Source organism: Euprymna scolopes, chromosome 44, assembly GCF_053919585.1.
Source record: "Euprymna scolopes isolate OS-2025 chromosome 44, ASM5391958v1, whole genome shotgun sequence".
In the NCBI taxonomy this organism is placed as follows: domain Eukaryota; kingdom Metazoa; phylum Mollusca; class Cephalopoda; order Sepiida; family Sepiolidae; genus Euprymna; species Euprymna scolopes.
The window spans coordinates 44,800,289-44,819,632 of NC_136525.1; the positions used below are offsets into that span (position 1 = coordinate 44,800,289).

Genomic DNA, 19,344 nt, shown 5'->3' on the forward strand with positions numbered 1-19,344 from the left:
ATGATTAGAAGTGGGAAATAGAAAAAAAAAAAAATTAATGGGGGAGGCCAGCTGACTGGTTTCACCCTCACTTTTCATATGCTGGATCGAGGGATTCCTTTTTTTACTAATAAAATCAAGTGAAATGGGAGACGATACGTTTGAAATAAAATTGGAGACGATACGTTTGAAATAAAATTGGAGACGATACGTTTGAAATAAAATTGGAGACGATACGTTTGAAATAAAATTGGAGACGATACGTTTAAAATAAAATTGGAGACGATACGTTTGAAATAAAATTGGAGACGATACGTTTGAAATAAAATTGGAGACGATACGTTTGAAATAAAATTGGAGACGATACGTTTGAAATAAAATTGGAGACGATACGTTTAAAATAAAATTGGAGACGATACGTTTGAAATAAAATTGGAGACGATACGTTTGAAATAAAATTGGAGACGATACGTTAAAAAAAAAAAACGATAGTGTATTAAAAACAAAAAAAAACAAGATACACTATACGTCTAAAATACCAATATGTAAAATATCACCTAGAGACTGATCACATCCAAACCTAAGAGACATTCTCTCTGCTTGCCGAGAGAATGTCTCTTCACGCGAATAAACAGTAAAGCTGTAAAACAATATATGAATCGCATACAAATTAGATTATTAAACCCCTGATGTCATTGAAATGTAGATTAATCCGCATACAGATTTTTTTGTTTATATAATTTAATAAAAGCCCTACACGTGTATTGAGCACTTTTGAATTTTTAGTTATGTACATTTTAATTTACTTGATTAATTCATATATATATATATATATAATTTAAAGGAGATTAGAACAATAGTCTAAAGAGCTGAGTGTATTTCAATGTAACAGTGAAATCACTAGTGCAATCAAAACACAGGAAAGAGAAAGTGCTCGTTGTAATTTAGATATATAATAAGCTCGATAGGTAAATATCCTAGAGCTAATTCAATATTAAGTAATATATATATATATAAATAATATAAAGCTGAATGTCTGTGTGTGTGTGGTGTCTGGTCACGAATAGGCGCCTATATGGTTGACTATTATAGAAAACTGATTACATATAATGATAGAAGATGTATCGAAACACAGGAATAGGTATGTTTGATCTGGCATAATGATGATGCATTAAAATTGTGGGGCCTGCGTTCGCGCCTGGTCCACAAAGTATGGAAATAAAAAAAATTTTTGAATTAAAAAAAAAAAAAAAAAAAACGTTTACAAGTGTTTTTGATATAGATGTACATAATAATACTTTGATAAGTATGTTTTAACTTTAATAGGGATGGTATAATAAAATTGTGGGGTCTGCGTTCGTGCCTGGCCTCCATAGAATGGAAATAGGCACAAACTTTAATAAAGACTTTTCATATCTATCTGCGTAAGTATACTTTGATAATCATGTTTCAGTTTGAAGAAATATGGTATGATAAAATTATGGGGTGTTCATTCACACCTGACCTCCATAGAATGGAAATATGTCACAAAGTTTAACAAGGTTTTTTAATATAGATCCACAGAATATTGTTATAAGTATTTCAGTGTGAACAGGTATGGTATAATAAATTAGGGGGTTATCTATTTTATTTTTACTTTCATCATATTTTGCTTTGGTTTTGATACGCCCAAATTCGAAGCTATCTCTTTACAACCCTTCCTTTTCATAACCTATCATACTTTCATAAATCAGAGTCCATTTTCTGTAGACTGTTTTTGAACCCAGTCAACGACAGGTACTTTTGCTAGTATATATATATTTATATTGTTTTAGCGGGGATGGGACATCCTACCAGATGCCAGACATTCATCCACTATATCATACAATTCAATCGAGTGATCTTTTTAAGATTTTAACCACCTCTTTAAGTGCAATATTGGGTACAATATAATAATCAGTAGAGGATTGACTCTCTAATAATAAATATGAAATCTGCATAAATTGATATATTAAAGCATATTTTATGACTGGGCCACACCGGGGTAAGGCTGCTACTATATATTGGATACAGTATAATAATCAGTAGAGAATTGGCTCTATAATAAATAAACTACATAAATTAGAATGTCATATTTAAGTGTATTTTACAACCAGGCGACGCCGGAAGGTTTACTAGTATATGTGTGTGTATATATATATATGTGTGTGTGTGTGTATATATATATATATATATATATATATAAGCAAATACTGATCCAACGGGTAACTGATGGTCTAACAATTCTGAAAAGAACTTCTTGCAAGATTTACTGATTAAAAATGATTTCTCAACCATTTGTATTTTTTCTGCACGTTTTTTTTTTTTTTTTTTAATTAACTATATAAAATTACGTTGTTATAATGCTAATAACATTGTTTAATGATAACGAATGAATTTTTTTTTTCTTTTTTCCTCCCCCTCTAGATTTTCTCTTTGGATTCACCCGATACATTCCAAGTCTATTACAACCCATCTCGTGCGCAAGGGGGGATGCCAAACAAAGAGAGATGTGCGGAACAGATTGCTACTCTATGCGCAACTCTCGGAGAGTATCCTTCCGTGCGATATCGATCGTAAGTAAGATTTGTATTTTCTAAAAGGAAAAATAAAAGGAATGGGTAGGAAGATTAAAGATTATTCAAAAAAAAAAAAAAAAAAACATTGAAGAGAGTTTGGAGCTGAGGTAGAATACTGGTATTTTAAGTCAATACATTTCAAGTGAAAACATTATATACTTACGTGTCATGTTGAAATTCGTATAAATTATAAAAATGACGGAGTAGAAGATTAGAAGATATGTGAGATATATTTTTAACGAAAAAAAAATCATCCCCAATTATGATTTGACATTTTTTTGTTTAAAAATAGCGGCATTTAGGTCAAGGGAGATGTCAGTTTGTCATAGTGAAATGCTGCTGCTACCAGATCAGGCTGTCTGAAGATATTGGCTTCCTGAGACGAAGGTCTTGGATATGACCTTAAACTATATCCAGTGGTGAGGCCCCAGCTTGCGGGCTTTGGGGAGTGTGGAGCCACCTTTTAATTGCCATTGCTCCCAGGTCCGCTCTGACCCGGAGTGGTAGTACCTGTTAGGGTCCCAACTATGGGTTAAATAGAAACCAACTTGAAAACAACAAATATATTCTATTAAAAAATCTTTCTTCAAAATCTTTGAATTCGGCATTAAATAACCTGAAAAGGGTTGATATGCCGTAAAACAAAAACAACCAACCAATCCTGAGACGAAATGCACATAACATTGATGCTTTTTGTTTTGATGCTTCCTTTTGCAAAACTTTTTTATGTTCTGCAAAAATGGAAACAACAACCTTTTTTTCCCCCCCCTTTTCCTTCTTCCCATTTCTCCTTACTCTTTCTATCTCCTCCACTTCCTGACTGGTTTCTTAACTTAAAATGTACCATACATTAATAGTGTAACCCTTTTCCCTCTCTCATTGGAAAACTCATTCATGTTCTGCAGGTGAGGGAACAAAAACGTTAAAATCCACGACAAAACAACCAAACCAAACACTACAAACTAGCGATTGAAGATACAAAGAGTTTGAAGAATAAAAATCTTCTACAAAATAACTGGATGCAACGAATACTATTTCCAAAATAACTGGATTCTGTATTAAATAACCTGAAAAGGGTTGATATGCTGTAAAACATAAAATTAACATCATGTAGTCAGAGAGTTAAACAAAAATAGTTTTATACATACGCGTAGGCAGTTAGTCGGTTAGAACCAGATAACAGACGAGTTCGAGATGATTGAGTCGAAGTTGGTCGAGTTGGAAGACAGACGCATACCAAGATGTACTTGCGATTGAAGATACAAAAGAGCTCGAAGAATGAAAACCTTCTACAAAATAACTGGATGCAACATGAATACTATTTCCAAAATAACTGAATTCTGCATTAAATAACCCGAAAAGGGTTGATATTCCATAAAACAGAACAACCAAACCGAAAATTATGAAAAGCGATAAGTTAGAAAATTAATTATTAATGAAAACAGTTTTCGAAGACAACTAGTGAAAATGAAGTTTTGCTGAATTGGACAAATATTTTCAGTTTTCAAAAAATACTTAACTCCCTTTGTAACTAATCTATTATCCTCATCTCATTATAGTTCCTGTTTCACAACGTTTCGGCCAACTATTCCTCTGGCCTTCGTCAGGTGTTAACCGCGACGGGGTAGGAATTCAGCATTAAATAACCTGAAAAGGGTTGATATGCCATAAAACAAAATAACCAAACCATACTGAATTGATCACACAACTCTGATAAGCCATAAAACAACCAAACCAAATTCTACAAATATTTGAAGATATAAAGAACTTGAAGCATAAAGACTGTTTCCTAAATAACTGGATTTGGTGTTAAATAATCCAAAAAGGTTGTACAGTAGTACATCTCCAATCTTGTTTATTGAACATTGTGTCACTTTCAGACATGATAGAAGGCTCTTATCTCTCTCGGGATTTGTACATAACTGACCAACTAGTTGATGGTTTGCAACAAAAAAAAGAAAACCAGTTTCGGGTTTGTATTATTGTACACATAGATTTGAAAAAGTTGTCAAAAAAACAAATATATAACAAATAAGTGTTATCAAAGGCAAGATAAGTTACTTTTCTACCTAACTGGATAATTTTCTAGTGTTTTTATTTAATGTAACATGTTTATTCAGCTCGAAAAACATAGTGTTTACAGATGTATTGGAAAATTAAAAATGGTGTCCGTCTTTGACACGGTAAGTTTGGGGGGAAAATAAAAAGCTAGACAAAATATTGTTAGAAACTGGGTCAATATATGTTACTGTGACATTGGCTGACATATAATCGGTGGGTTTTTAACAGTATTATGTATATTTTTTATTAACTCCTTTTCCCAACCTACCATGTCAAAGAGAGAGTCTGGCGCCATTTTAAATTTTCTAATGCATCGGTAAACACTGTTTTTCGAGTTGAATAAACATGTTACATTAAATAAAAACACTAGAAAATTATCCAGTTATGTAGAAAAGTAACTTATCTTGCTTTTGATAACATTTATTTGTTATATATTTGTTTTTTGACAAATTTTTCAAATCTGTGTACAGTAATGCAAACCCCCAGTTTTCATCAAACAGAAATGGAGTCCTGTCGTCTTTTGTAGGCTGACAATTTTATCGATCCACTCTGTATTTAAAAAAAAAAAAAAAAAAAAAAAAAAAAAGGAAAAATTTATCGTGTTTCTGAATTTTCTAGATAAAACCTTGATTATTCGTATTAAGCTTTAGATAACGGTTCTCGTATTAAGCGTTATTTTCACCACATTTCAGTCGATGTAACCTTTGACATGTGGTGTAGTGGATAAAGTATTTGGTAACATTCAGTTTGGAGATAGAAAGTTCAATCCACAGTGCAGGTGACATTCAGAATACAATTGTGAATTACTTAGGACTTTTACCCAGTCATGGCTAATGAAACAGGAGCATGCTACCTCTATGGATTAAATAAAGGTTTCCATTTGAAATTCCTTAAAGATTTCAGATTTTGACAAGATACCCCTGAAGAAGATTGGAGATTACAACGACTGAGACGTGAAAATACTTGAGATGAGAACATTAGATAAAAGAATCAAAATAATACTAAAAAAAAAAAAAATCTGTATGATGCGTCTACCTGTGATGAAATGAAAATATCATATTCCCAAAATTGCTTAAATTATTCATGTGAAATTAATTTTTATAAAGAAATTAATTTTTAAATGGTTAATTAGAATTCATAGGCTTTACAATATAAATCTTGCAGGATTTGAATTCTCAGATTATCTGCCTCCCATTTTTTTTATTTTTTCCGAATCCTATGCAAAATAGTCACTCCTTTGATACTCATAAGATTTTATTATCTTACTTCAAAAAAATACTTAATCAATTTATATGATTTTTGGAATATGATATTTCTGTTATGTTATGGGTACCTAAATCATACAAATTTTTCTTTTTTTGTTTTTTTTTTTAATATGGGGGAATTCTAGACAAACACCAAACTTACTGTCCATAAGGACCCAATGTCTGGTATGAGCATTACTTTTGGAAAGTTTCAAGTGGTTCACAATCTCCGCCTGGAACCTTGTATCCAAGGGAGCATTACTATTTCAAAGCGGCCTATTTTGTGTTTGAGTTTTTTTTTTCTCTTAGCTAAATAATTTGCCCATTACAGGTTTGCTGTCCATAGTATGAATCTGTGATATTTGCCGTTAGTTAAACTTTAAGCATGTTTTTTAATTTTTTTTTTTTTTTTTTTTTCTACAGGGATTTTGACGAGAACGCAACTTTTGCTCAGCTAGTACAACAAAAACTTGACGCTTATCGAGCTGATGATCCTACGATGGGAGAGGTAAGTTGCGCAGCTATGCACTCTCCAAAACAAATTCTGATTTTTCTTTAATAATGAAGCTTTTTATTTTTGTGCTTCTTGTCTGTCTAGAAGGATTTATCCTTCACCAACCGAGGGTAAAAAAGATGAAGTGTAATATCAAAACACACTAGCTGTAATTGCGGATTGTTATTTAGAATTCCACCTAAAAAATAAAAAAAAAAATAAAGAACAATCTTTGATGTATATACCTGTCATGCAATGTAAATATCATATTCCAAAAATCACATAAACTGATCAAGTAGTTTTATTTTCAAGTAAGGAAAATCAATTTTATGATTAATAGGAATTTGTCGGCATTATAACATGAATCTAGTAATTACAGAAAAATCTTTATGATCTACTAGCCTGGTTGCCCGGCATTGCTCGGAGGTGTTAAAAAAAAAAAAAAAGTGGTAGTAGGTAGGCAGGCCTGAACCTGTGATGCGAAGGCAGAAAAGATAGGAAATCTGACGTCTTACCGCTACTCCATGACGCAACCGGAAGTGTAAAGCGTTCAAATTAAAGGTAGTCAATTAAAACAATGACTTGCAGAAATGGTGTTGCTTTTGAACATCCCACGAAGGTCGTTTTTAATGTGGGAGAAAAGCAACTCTCCCCAAAAAAGAGGACACTCGAGCAGTATCCAAAAAAATAGTAATTGTCTCAGTATGAAGGGTTTCGCCTACATTGATCAAAGGACCAATTTTCGGCTGTGTATTAACCAGCATAGTGTTACCACTGTTGACCAAGAGAAGAATCTACAAGGCATATGTCTGCAGTGTGATAATGCATGGAAGTTGAACCTGGTCAGTGAAGGTTGAGGACATGTGTTGCATGGAGAGAAATGATATAAGAACAATACAATGGATGTTTAAAGTTAGTCTAAAAGCCAGGCTAAGTTCTGATGAGCTAAGAGGAATATAATATCTGGAGAGTATAGAGAAATGTGTTCAGAACATGAGACTTAGATGGTACTAGTGGGGGTGCCCGGCATTGCCCAGGTGTTTGGAGGTGTGTGTTGAGTACAAAAAAAAAAAAGTGGTAGTAGGTAAGCAGGCTTGAACCCGTGACGCGAAGGCAGAAACAAAAGTGAAAGAAAACCTGACGTCTTACCCCTACTCCATGACGCGACCGGAAGTGTAAAGTGTTTAAATTAAATGTAGTCAATCAGAAAAGATGACTTGCAGAAATGGCGTTGCTTTTAAACCTCCCTCGAAGGTCGTTTTTAATGTGGGAGAAAAGCAACCCCCCCCCCCAAAAGAGGACACTCTGGCAGTATCCAAAAAAATAGTAATTGTTTCAGTATGAAGGGTTTCCCCTTACATTGATCAAGGACAAATTACAGAACAGATACTACCCGGCCGGAAGGATTTGAATTCTCAGATTATCTGCCTCCCATTTTTTTTTTTTTTTTTTTCAGAATCCTATGCAACACAGTCACTCCTTTGATACTCATAAAATTTTACTATCTTACTTCAAAAAAAATATGATTCGAACCCAAGACGTTTAGATAACGAACCAACGCGCTAATCAACTGACCTAACGCGACATACATGAAATTTGTTCAGTTTTTCAACTATTTAAAGTAAATCAGGTTATGACGTCATCTGGCGCATGCGTAAAACCGCTCATAGTCACAAGAAGACCGTTTTTGTTGACACCCTCCCCCTCCCCCCCCCCCCCCATTTTTTTTTTTTTTTTACCAATTTTTCGAGCGAAGGATGGGGCTTCGATATGATACCGAGTTTGTGAATTTTGGTTGTCTGTCGAAAGTTTTTAGCAGGCACACAAACATACATACATACATTTTCACTTTGATATATATAGATGTACGCAATTTAGTTATTAGAGGTTTTAAAAACAAAACCGATCCAACCAATTAGAAATGATACTGATTCTAGAAAATTTGCATATTTTGTTTGGGTTTTTGTCAAACTAAAATTTTCTTTTTTTTTTCTTTTACAGGGTCCACAAAAGGATCGCTCCCAACTTCTGATCCTTGACCGAGGGTTTGATCCGATCTCCCCTCTTCTTCATGAGCTAACATTCCAAGCAATGGCGTACGATCTTCTTCCCATTGAAAATGACGTTTACAAGTAAGTTGAAAAGAAAGCAATCGTTAAGAATAGGGTTGATATGCCGTAAAACAAAAGCAACCAAACCCAAAGTTTTAACAGGTGGGGAATAGCATAGTATCTGTTTTGTTGCCATAAGATTGTCATCTCGGGAATTACCTCCTCCTTTTTTTTTTTCTTTACATAGGCATCACCACTTATCAAGGCCAAGAGTTCACTTGAGGATAAGGGTTAAAGAGTGTACAGTAGACAATTGGACAATATAGTAATCGTTAGTAATGGAAATTCCATAACTTTGTTAACTTATATGGAACAGCTCATTAAAAACTTGTTTACATTAGACTTGAAGACAACCATATTGTAGTTGGCTGGAAAGCAGGAAAACGTAGGCATGCAGTTCTAAGAAAGAAGCTTTGTTCATGGAATCTACGTTTAGGTTTAGGCACTGATAAAGAGTGGGGGAAATTATTGATAGTGTTTTCTGCTAGACGAGTGTTTCTTGTGAATGTCACCAGTTTTGAAGTTTTGCTTTTGGTTTCGATTCTAGCTGATAACTACTCAAACGTTATTTTATTTTTTTTTTTTTTCTTATTTTTTTTTTTGAACTTTTGAAATCACGACTTTATAATATATACAATATCTGGACAATTAAAGTATCATATTTAAGCATATTTTACGACCGGGACCCCCCCCCCACTTGTGTGTGTGTATGTATGTGTATATATATATATATATATATATATATATATATATATATATATTTCCACTGCCAGGCAACATTGTAGTCAGCAAGAGTCCCGCAAGCCACTGGCTGCAATGTTATCTGGTAGTGGAAATGATTATATATTCTCTCACACATTCTGAAAAAAAATATATATATATTGGGAAATTAAAATGTTTGAAAATTAATGCAAAATATTTGTAAATCCAATGAAACTCGCGTGATTATTAAAGAGTGCTCAATGCAAGACAGAGCTGGTATATAGTCTGTTTATTATACAAACATTGGTTACATATGTGCATACAGGTTTCAGTGGAGTCGCAATTCATGGACAACACTTAATCAGACCAAAAAAAAAACTGATATTGAGATATTTCAATATCAGTTTTTTTAGTCTGAAACCTGTATGCACATATGTAACCAGTAATATTTGTATAATAAACAGACTAATATAATAATATTAGTCTGTTTATTATACAAATATTATATTTATATAATATATATATTTATATATATATAAATAAAGCAGTCAGAATTTCCACTGATCCTATATTTGTTTTATTATGATTATCTTTTTTCAGATACGTGAATACTGGCGGCAATGAAGTACCTGAGAAAGAGGTACTCTTGGATGAAAAAGATGACCTCTGGGTCGAAATGAGACATCAACATATTGCCGTTGTTTCTCAGTGAGTATATGCTTGTATGGAATATTAAAAAAAAAAAAAAAAAAAAAGGATTCTATCTAGACTTAAAAACAGGGTCACAAAGAGTGTAACCTGACACCCTTATCAATCATGTTACGATATCTTTGTCACAATACCGGATATTTTTATCTCTTATGAATGTATGTTACTATTGCTTTTTTATATATTCAATGATATTAAAAAAAATATTTTCTGGTGCTATCAGATCAGGCTGGCTGAAGATATTGGATTTTTTTTAGAGGAAATGCACATAACATCGATGCTTTTCGTTTTTCTACTTCCTTTTGAAAAACTTACGTTCTGCGAGAACCCCAACACACTGTTTACTTCTTCCCATTTCTCTTCTTATCTCCCTAAAATGTACCAAGCATTAATAGTGTAACTGTTTTCTCCTCTCCCATTGCAAAACTCATTCACGTTCTGCAGGGTAAGTAACAAAAACCATAAAATCCACTACAAAACAAGCAAACCAAACCCTACAAACTAACAATTGAAGATACAAAGAGCTTGAAGAATAAAAACCTTCTACAAAATAACTGGATGCAACATTAATACCATTTCCAAAATAACTGGATTCGGCATTAAATAACCCGAAAAGGGTTGATATTCCGTAAAGCAAAACAACCAAACCAAAAAAATATTTTGGTGTACGTTCATAGTTAAAAAAAAAAAAAATAAAGAAAAGTCTTTGTATGTATGTACCTGTCATTATTGCCTCCATTCAATCATAAAAGACAATGGACACCTCCTGTAAACTTAGCTGCGCGTATAATTATGAGACAAGTGTTGCACAATCTCCAATCACACTTCTCCTGAATCGGCACTACTTGAGTCCAGTGGCAAGAACTCCAGGACGACTGAAAACAATGGCGAGATAAGCAGAGAGATTTTGAACATCGTTAACACTTTTATACAGCCTAACATCACAAGTGCATTTGAGAAGCCACTGCACAATCAGAAAGGTCCAGCCTATAAAATAAGCTGTAGATTCTTTTCTAAGACAGGGGCACGTTTGAAAGGAATATTTCTTTTCAGAGCACACTTGGACCATGATACTTGACTTTTGTGTTTTTTAACTTTAATTCAAGTGATTTTCTCTACTTATATATAAAAGGTACTTTGTGTGTGCGCGCGCACGAGAGAGAGAGTTTCCTATAGACTCCAAAACGACTGGGCCGTTTTTTTTGTTTTTTTTTTTAATTTCACGCACGTACCTTATGTGCCTGGGAGTGTTTTTAGATGGATTTTGTATCGGAATGCCTCTGATAAGTATCAAAATTCGATAATCAAAGAAATCTGATTAAAGAACAAACAGTTCAATTTTGGTCAAAGTTAACACTTTTATGCAGCCTATCAACATAACTGCATTTAAGAAGTTTTATCACCACACAAGCAGAATAGCTTGGTCTAGAAAATCAACAGCAGGTTCTTTGACAAGACAGAGGCACGTTACAAAATAAATGTTTCTGTTTAGAGTATAATTGGACCATTGTACTTGACTTTTACATTTTAAACTTAATTCAAGTCATTTTATAAAATTAAAAAATAATTTCATAAAATCAACAGTAGGTTCTCTACAGTGCAAAGTAGACTACGATGAATTGTGGATTAAGTCACTACATGGAGGCATGTGAAGCTTTCTCCCAGTGCACAGCAGGGAGTTCCTGACTAGAGCAGGCGGACGATTTGATTGACGAATGAGCGATTTCACAGATTTCAGTGGCAATAAAAGTATTAGAAGTGTGGAACATTTGTTAATCCTCTTGAAATCCCAACCAACGTCGGGTCACCCTGCTAGTGGAAATTAATTACATAAAATCAACAATTGGTTCTTTGATACAACAGGGGTGCGTTCAGAATGAATGTTTTTTTTTTTTTTTTTAGAGCACAATTGAACCATGATACTTGACTTTTGAATTTTAAAACTTTATTGAAGCCATTATTTAGAGATAATTTTATAAGATAAACTGTAGATTCTCTACAGTGCAATATAGAATACAATGTAGTGTGGACTAAGTCACTGTAGGGAGGCATGTGAAGCTTCCTCCCAGTACACTGCGATGGGTTTTCAATAAGGGCAATCAATCGATTTGATTGAAAAACTAGCAATTTTACTGATTTTGATAAAAGAATGGGAGAATGGAAACTTTGTTGATCCTCAATCATTCCAGGACAACATCGGGTTTCCTTGCTAGTATGTATATATAAGCAGAAACTTTAAGAAAGAGTTTACTAATCAAAGCAAAAGCAAACTCAAAAGACAAATATAAATATTGTTATTTATATATTAACCCCAACCAAATGAAAAAGCTCAAAACGGGTTAGGTAATCCTTAATCTGCAGAGTTTCAAAGAATGCTAATCCACACACACACATACACCAACTATACACGATGCACACACACACGTACACCCGCTATACACGATACATGCACGCGCACCCGCTATGCACGCACGCACGTACACCCACTATACACGACGCACGTACACCCGCTATGCACGCACGCACGTACACCCGCTGTGCACGCACGCACTTACACCCGCTGTGCACGCACGCACGTACACCCGCTATGCACGCACACACGGACACCCGCTATACACGATGCACGTACACCCGCTAGTCACGATGCACACACATGTACACAAGCTAGTCACGATGCACACACACACATGTACACAAGCTAGTCACGATGCACACACACACACACACACAAACATGTACACAAGCTAGTCACGATGCACACACACACATGTACACAAGCTAGTCACGATGCACACACACACACACACACACACACATGTACACAAGCTAGTCACGATGCACACACACACATGTACACAAGCTAGTCACGATGCACACACACACACAAACATGTACACAAGCTAGCAACGATGCACACATGATAAGGATGAAGATACCCTTGGAACAAACTTCATGCAAATATTCTGCATCTTAAGTCCCTCGTGAATAATTATGTACAGTTCCCACTGACAGCGAACTTATTGTCTCGATAGACACATGATAATCCTTATCTATGAAATTCTTTATTTGGCCAATCAACTCTGGTTTTCTGACTTCCTTACTCCTCCCACATAAATACATACATACATACAACCCTCACAGACTCCCTGCCTTCCTTGAATCTCTTATGCCACTTAAAAACTGATGCACGATTCATACAAGATGATCCAAAAGCAGTTTGAAGCGTTCCATATGTTTCTGTGACATTTTTTCAAAGTTTGAAACAGAATTTCATTGCATATCATTCTTCTAAAATGTTTTCACATCCAGATTACATTTTTGAAATTCACCAGCTGTGACAATCGAGCTTTAGTAGGGTGTATTCCAGTTCCTTCTGTAGCTATTCATTTGAACTCTGGGGAACTGTCCCTGCCTCCACACCCTCATAAAAGTTGGTCAGTCATCTCATAAGACGTATAGTAATAACATAGTGAATTTTCAAGAGTCTATGACAATTTTAAATGCCTGTAAAAAAATGTCTGGAAACTTATTGAAGGCACTTCATTTGTTTGTATCTAACTGTAACCTCACCACCCCTAGGTGTAGTCCTAGGTGTCCGCACCGCTGGTTACAAGTGTAATAGACAATTCTCTCAGAGTTGTATCCGTGTCACGGCTACCAATATGACCAAATCTGTTGTTAATGACAAGACACACAACATGTAGTCCTAGGTGGTTGACTCGATCATCCACCAAGGTCGTGCGACACAGTTCCAGTCGCTCTCATGAAGACAGGGTTGATATGCTGTTGGACGCAGAAGTGATGATCTCCTCTATCCTTCTAACGTTGAAAAGTCATTCAACTTGGTTGTTTCTTTCTTTTTTAAGTTCACTTGTAAATATTAACAACAATAAACAACTTGGCCCTGGCTGTAGTTTTCATATGAAATTAATTAATCACAAAAGAGAGAAATAAAATAAGTATGTACAGTTTTTCACAGGAGAATCAAAAATAAAAGGAATAACATGTCGATTGCAAGTTTCTTTTTTCTAGTAGTTACGATAGTCGATGAATGGGCCTCAGTCTAGGTTTCAACAACTGATTTCTTACTTTTCACCAAAGGGCAGGTGCTTCTCGAACGGCGGGGTGTGGAAGCAGAGACAGTTCTCCCCCCCCCCCAAATCCCACCCCACTTCCTCCTGATTTCAAACTCACTACTGCAAACTCCCTGCAGACTCATTTTTCTTTATCTGCACTAGCTTATGTATATGTGGCTGGTGTGGGTCAGAACCTACCAAGGTGTTCCAGCTAACCAATCATCGTCCAATCGGTCACACTTTGGTTCGTCCTGATTGGATAATCAGCTACTTCTCCCCCACATCTAAATCGGGTAATTTTCCACTGCAAGGTTCTCATCAATAATTTTCTCATACACCGGGAGCCGTCCTTGACTCCCAGGTCCAAACTCTAGCCTAAACAATTCGCTAATACATCCAAATAGTCACCTTTACAGTTTATCGCTTTATAAATTCAACTTTGTTTTTTCCATTACAAGAAAAATGTATTTCACATTGGTGACCAAGCTATCTCTCCTTCCACCGGCAGGGTGATCTGCTGTTTTCCCAGACCTACCATTAAAATAAAAAGGCTCTGATTTCTCTTTCACTGGCCCCTTTTTGGGATAATTTTCAACCATAGCTCTAATTTAGCTCTTTATAACCCCTCCTTCCGGGATAATCTTGTTCCACCGTGGCTGGTTGGGTCACAAACTTATTTTAATTTTCTTTTTGTGTTGGGGGGGGGGGGGAGGGAACAAATGTTAGTGGGCACACTCTCTAAATATTAAAGTTCAGAAAAAAGAATGTGTTACTCATTATGCCAAGAATATGTATTCCAAAATTCATAATAACCGGTTCATTAGTTTACAAAAAAAATAGAAATGTGCCCATATTACTCATAGTGTTGCCAAGAATATATATTGGTCCCCCGATTTATCAGAGAGGGATCTATGTTTTCAGTTGCTTCTGTGCATCCGTTAGTTTGGACAATTGCCAGATAACCGTCAATTAGTTTTTCCTGAAATTTTGCCACAAATTCTATTTCATGCAACAGATATGCACAGTAAAAAAAATTTTTGCCGAAAATTCCCGTTGCGTCCCCAGGAGCTTAAAAGAGGTCAAAATGACTCATTTTGTCCTATAACTTGTGATCCATCTATTAGATTTTTCTTCTGAAACTTGGCCAAAATGTGAAGTTCATTATTCCTAATATAAATCCAGTATGGGTGACCCTGACAAACTTCTGGTTCGCATCCCCAGGGACTTTTAGTGCTAAAAACACCCCTTTTTGTAGCTCTTTTTTCATACTTCTTAATAAAAACTTGTCTATATAATGGTTTTTCACGGTGGTCAACTCAAATATACGTGTGTTAAGGCCTGAAACTGCACCGTTATCCATTTATACTGGGATTCAGCATCCCTAGAGGTGCTCAAGAGGTTAAAAATGGCCAAAAATGACACTTTTTGCCCCATAGCATTTAGTCCATCTGATTTTCCTGAAACTTGGCCAAAATGTGGAGGCCATTGTTCTTAATATAAATTCAGTATGGGTGACCCTGGCAAAATTCTGGTCTGGGACTTTTAGGGTTAAAAAAACATGCCTTTTTGGAGCTCTTTTTTTCATATTACTCAAAAACTTGATATGTATGTCTATATAGTGGTACTGAATTCAAATATATGTGTTAAGGCGTGAAACTGCACCGTTTGTCTATTTTCACTGGGATTCGGCATTCCCAGGGGCTCAAAAGGGGTCACCAATGGCTCCAAATTGCAAAAACTGACACTTTTTACTCCATAACTTTTGCCCCATCCATTAGATTTTTCTGATAGTTGGCGAAAATGTGAAGGCAACGTTGGTCCTTCACATTTTTCACATTCATCATTTCTTCACTATTTTTTGTGGCGTCATCTCAAATACAGCACCAGAGGGGGACCACGCATGCGCTGCTTGTTCCGCAATGATCTGTTTATTTGTTTAGGATATTATTTTATACATTGAAATAGGCCATATCCTGATGTGCAGAGATTAAAAGACTTTGTAGAATGCAAGTTATTGGTCTATGGTTACGTGATACAACTGACTATATGATCTTTTTCTCTCCAGAAATGTCACCAAAAAACTGAAGCAGTTTGCGGAAGCGAAAAGAATGGGCACCGCAGATAAGGCCGGAATCAAAGACTTGTCGCAGATGTTGAAGAAAATGCCGCAATACCAAAAAGAACTTTCAAAATACTCTACGCATCTGCATCTTGCAGAGGATTGCATGAAACAATACCAACAGCATGTGGATAAACTCTGCAAAGTCGAACAGGTATTGCATAAGTTTTGGAGTTGAAATTCTTTGAAAGCTGCTTGCTTCAATTATAAAATCACTGTACCGGGGATGTGAGTTTCTCCCGCTTTTTTATTCAAATCCAGAAAATTTAGTATTTCACTAATCAAATGTTTTTCAAATTATTTTTTGTACTTAAACTATCAATAGCACATTGTCTAGGTTGTTTTTAGTTATCGTTTCTTTTTCAGCTGTCCTCTCCACACACACTAACTCACAACCATGCACACACTAACACACAAGCGTGCAAACACTAACACACACTAACACAATCGCAACATACTATGCACATACACTAACACACTATATGACAACATACTATACACATACACTAACACACTATATGACAACATACTCTGCACATACACTAACACACTATATGACAACATACTCTGCACATACACTAACACACTATATGACAACATACTCTGCACATACACTAACACACTATATGACAACATACTATGCACACACTAACGCGCTATATGACAACATACTATATGGCGGGTAAGTGATAGGTGGTACTGCACGTAATGGTGTACCAACAACCTGTGGAAGATGCCTTCCTGAACCAGCGTGTCAAGCATGTTTGCCGCAGCAAATGGTGACATCTGAAGTGTATACGACATGAAGTTGCACTTTGTGGATCACCTAGAACACTTCGTAGCCGGAGCTGGCTTAATCTTAACAAGCAAAATGTATACTCGTATCTAAGTTCTGCCAACAACGATATATTCACATATTTAAGAAGTACAAAAAATAGATGGCGAAGATAAAATTGAATAAATGACAATATTTATTGATGCATTAAATTTAAACAAGGAATTATATTTACTTTTAACATTAATTCAAGCTATTATGTAGATAAATAATTTTAAACATTAATTCAAGCTGTTATGTAGACAAATAATTTAATAAAATCAACAGTAGGTTCTCTACAGTGCATTGTAGACTAAGTCACTGCGAGGAGGCACGTGAAGCTTCCTCCCGGTGCACCGCAATGAGTCCCTAACTGGATTAGACAATCAATCTATTTGATTGAAAAATGGGTGATTTCACCGATTTTTATGGCAATAGAAATATGAGTGTGAAACATTCATTGATCATCTTTCAATCTCAGGCGATGTCAGGTCTACCTGCTAGTGTGTGTGTGTTTTATAGGAGACAATCTTAGCGGGAGGTTGGACAATGAGGTGTTTGTTCACATTACATTTAACTTTCTCTATGTTGGTACAGTTAGGAATACAGAACAAGGAGGGAATTTTAAAGGTAAGCAATCTAAGGAAATTCCCTCCCCGCTCCCTTTTCCCTGTAACATAATGTATATGAGTGCATGGGAAAGTATTGGCACCAACGGAGGAGGATGGCTGGCTTGCAAAGAGATTGACAGCAGCAGAAGCCGCAAAAGGCAGATATGCAAATTAGGAAATGTATGCAAAAAGAAAAAGTACACCACGTGCTTGGGCAGTAGCAAAGTGGGCATCAAAGAAAATGGATGTGTGAAGTCTAAGACGAGAATGGGCTGGCTGGGCCCAGCATGTGGTCAAAAGTAAGAGAAATGGTTGCCAGGCTAAAATGAACAGGTGGAAGCGAGAAACTTTAAGTGACGATAATAAAACGTTTTGTTGAAAGAAGAAAAAATGCTGACCCGGATTTTTATTTATATTTATTGTTTGATTGTTCCTGCAGTGTTACATCCCCGACTGTGCTGACCTGCATAGATATAAATGTAATGTGAACAAACATCTTTTTTCTCAACTCCCCACCCCAGGTTGCCTCCTTATAAATTTGTGTATAGATGAAAAGCAGATAATTTCTGAGACGTTGATTATTTCTATGATAAGTACCATTTTTTTTTTTTATTTATTTATTTTTTTTTTTTTTCCAGGATCTAGCGATGGGAACTGATGCTGAGGGTGAAAAAATCCGAGACCACATGAGGAATATCGTTCCAATTTTGTTGGATCAAAAGATTTCGGCCTATGATAAAATTCGGATCATTCTACTTTACATCATTCACAAAGGAGGTTAGTTGTCACTTTTTTATTCAGCAATTAATGTTGCCTTCATCTTTTGTAGCAGCTTGGAGAAGAAAGATTGGAGTCGCAGGTTTAAGGGCTTTTTGTTTACCGTTTCTTGAGTGATTTTGTTCACATCTGATTGCATCTGTGTCATTTGCCAGGCAGCAGATAGGAAGGGAGCAGTGTGTGTGTGTTCTTAAGATTAAGGAAGGTGGTGTTTGATCAAAACTGCTGGGGAGCCATGATGTAATATATGGTTTTGTTTTTAAATCCCCGAAACAGTGTTTCATGGTAAACAACTGATGATCCCTTAAATTGACATTAGTACTATAGTAAGTTCGAGAGAGCAAGTTGATGCATTGATTGCAGATTATTAAATGATTTACTGACTAAATAGTTTTCTAACGAATGATAAAAAATAATTTTTTTTTTTTTTGTATAGTTTTAAAGGTTAAAAACTTCCAAGACTATATATATATATATATATATATATATATATATATATAAGAAAAATGGTTTTACTAAGAGAATTTATAATTTGCTAAATTTGTAAATTAACACACTTGCTTAATGTATCCCCCCCCCACCTACTTAAAAAATGAGATTCTACTTTTTAGTGTTATTCTAACTTATTAATATATTTTTAATCCTAACCCTAACTTTCTAAAATATGTAATTGCCTAAAGGTCAATTTCGTATAATTGCTGTGCGGGAATTGGTTTCAACTATTTTCACCATCTGATAGCCAACCACTATGCTCATCATCTTAAAGACTCGTTACTGCCAAAATATTTCTTAAAACTACTATTTTACTGTGCTTTGTATGTATCGTGAGCTGTTTCAGCAACTTTTCGACCTAGCTGGAATTGAGCTGACTACAATTTGATTGTTTTCAAGTCTAACGTAAACAAGTTCTTGATGAGCCGTTCCACTTAAGTTAACAGATCTACCGGATTTCTATTACTAACGATTACTATATTGTCCAATTGACTACTGTACACTCTTAACCCTTATCCTCGAGTTGTCTCTGGCCTTGATAAATGGTTATGCCTATGTAA

The 19,344-nt window shown here is 35.3% G+C and overlaps 1 protein-coding gene across 8 annotated transcripts in view; it reads left to right on the forward strand.

Moving 5' to 3' along the window:
* The window catches only part of LOC145268824 (syntaxin-binding protein 1-like), a 381,121-nt gene that overhangs the window by 254,122 nt on the left and 107,655 nt on the right, over positions 1-19,344 (forward strand). For all 8 annotated transcript variants that reach the window (XM_080124472.1, XM_080124475.1, XM_080124467.1 and 5 more), the window contains 6 exons: positions 2,425-2,573; positions 6,305-6,389; positions 8,376-8,506; positions 9,788-9,895; positions 16,037-16,244; positions 18,154-18,292. In XM_080124472.1, coding sequence (XP_079980598.1) covers positions 2,425-2,573; positions 6,305-6,389; positions 8,376-8,506; positions 9,788-9,895; positions 16,037-16,244; positions 18,154-18,292 — 820 coding nt within the window. The remainder of the gene's footprint in view (positions 1-2,424; positions 2,574-6,304; positions 6,390-8,375; positions 8,507-9,787; positions 9,896-16,036; positions 16,245-18,153; positions 18,293-19,344) is intronic.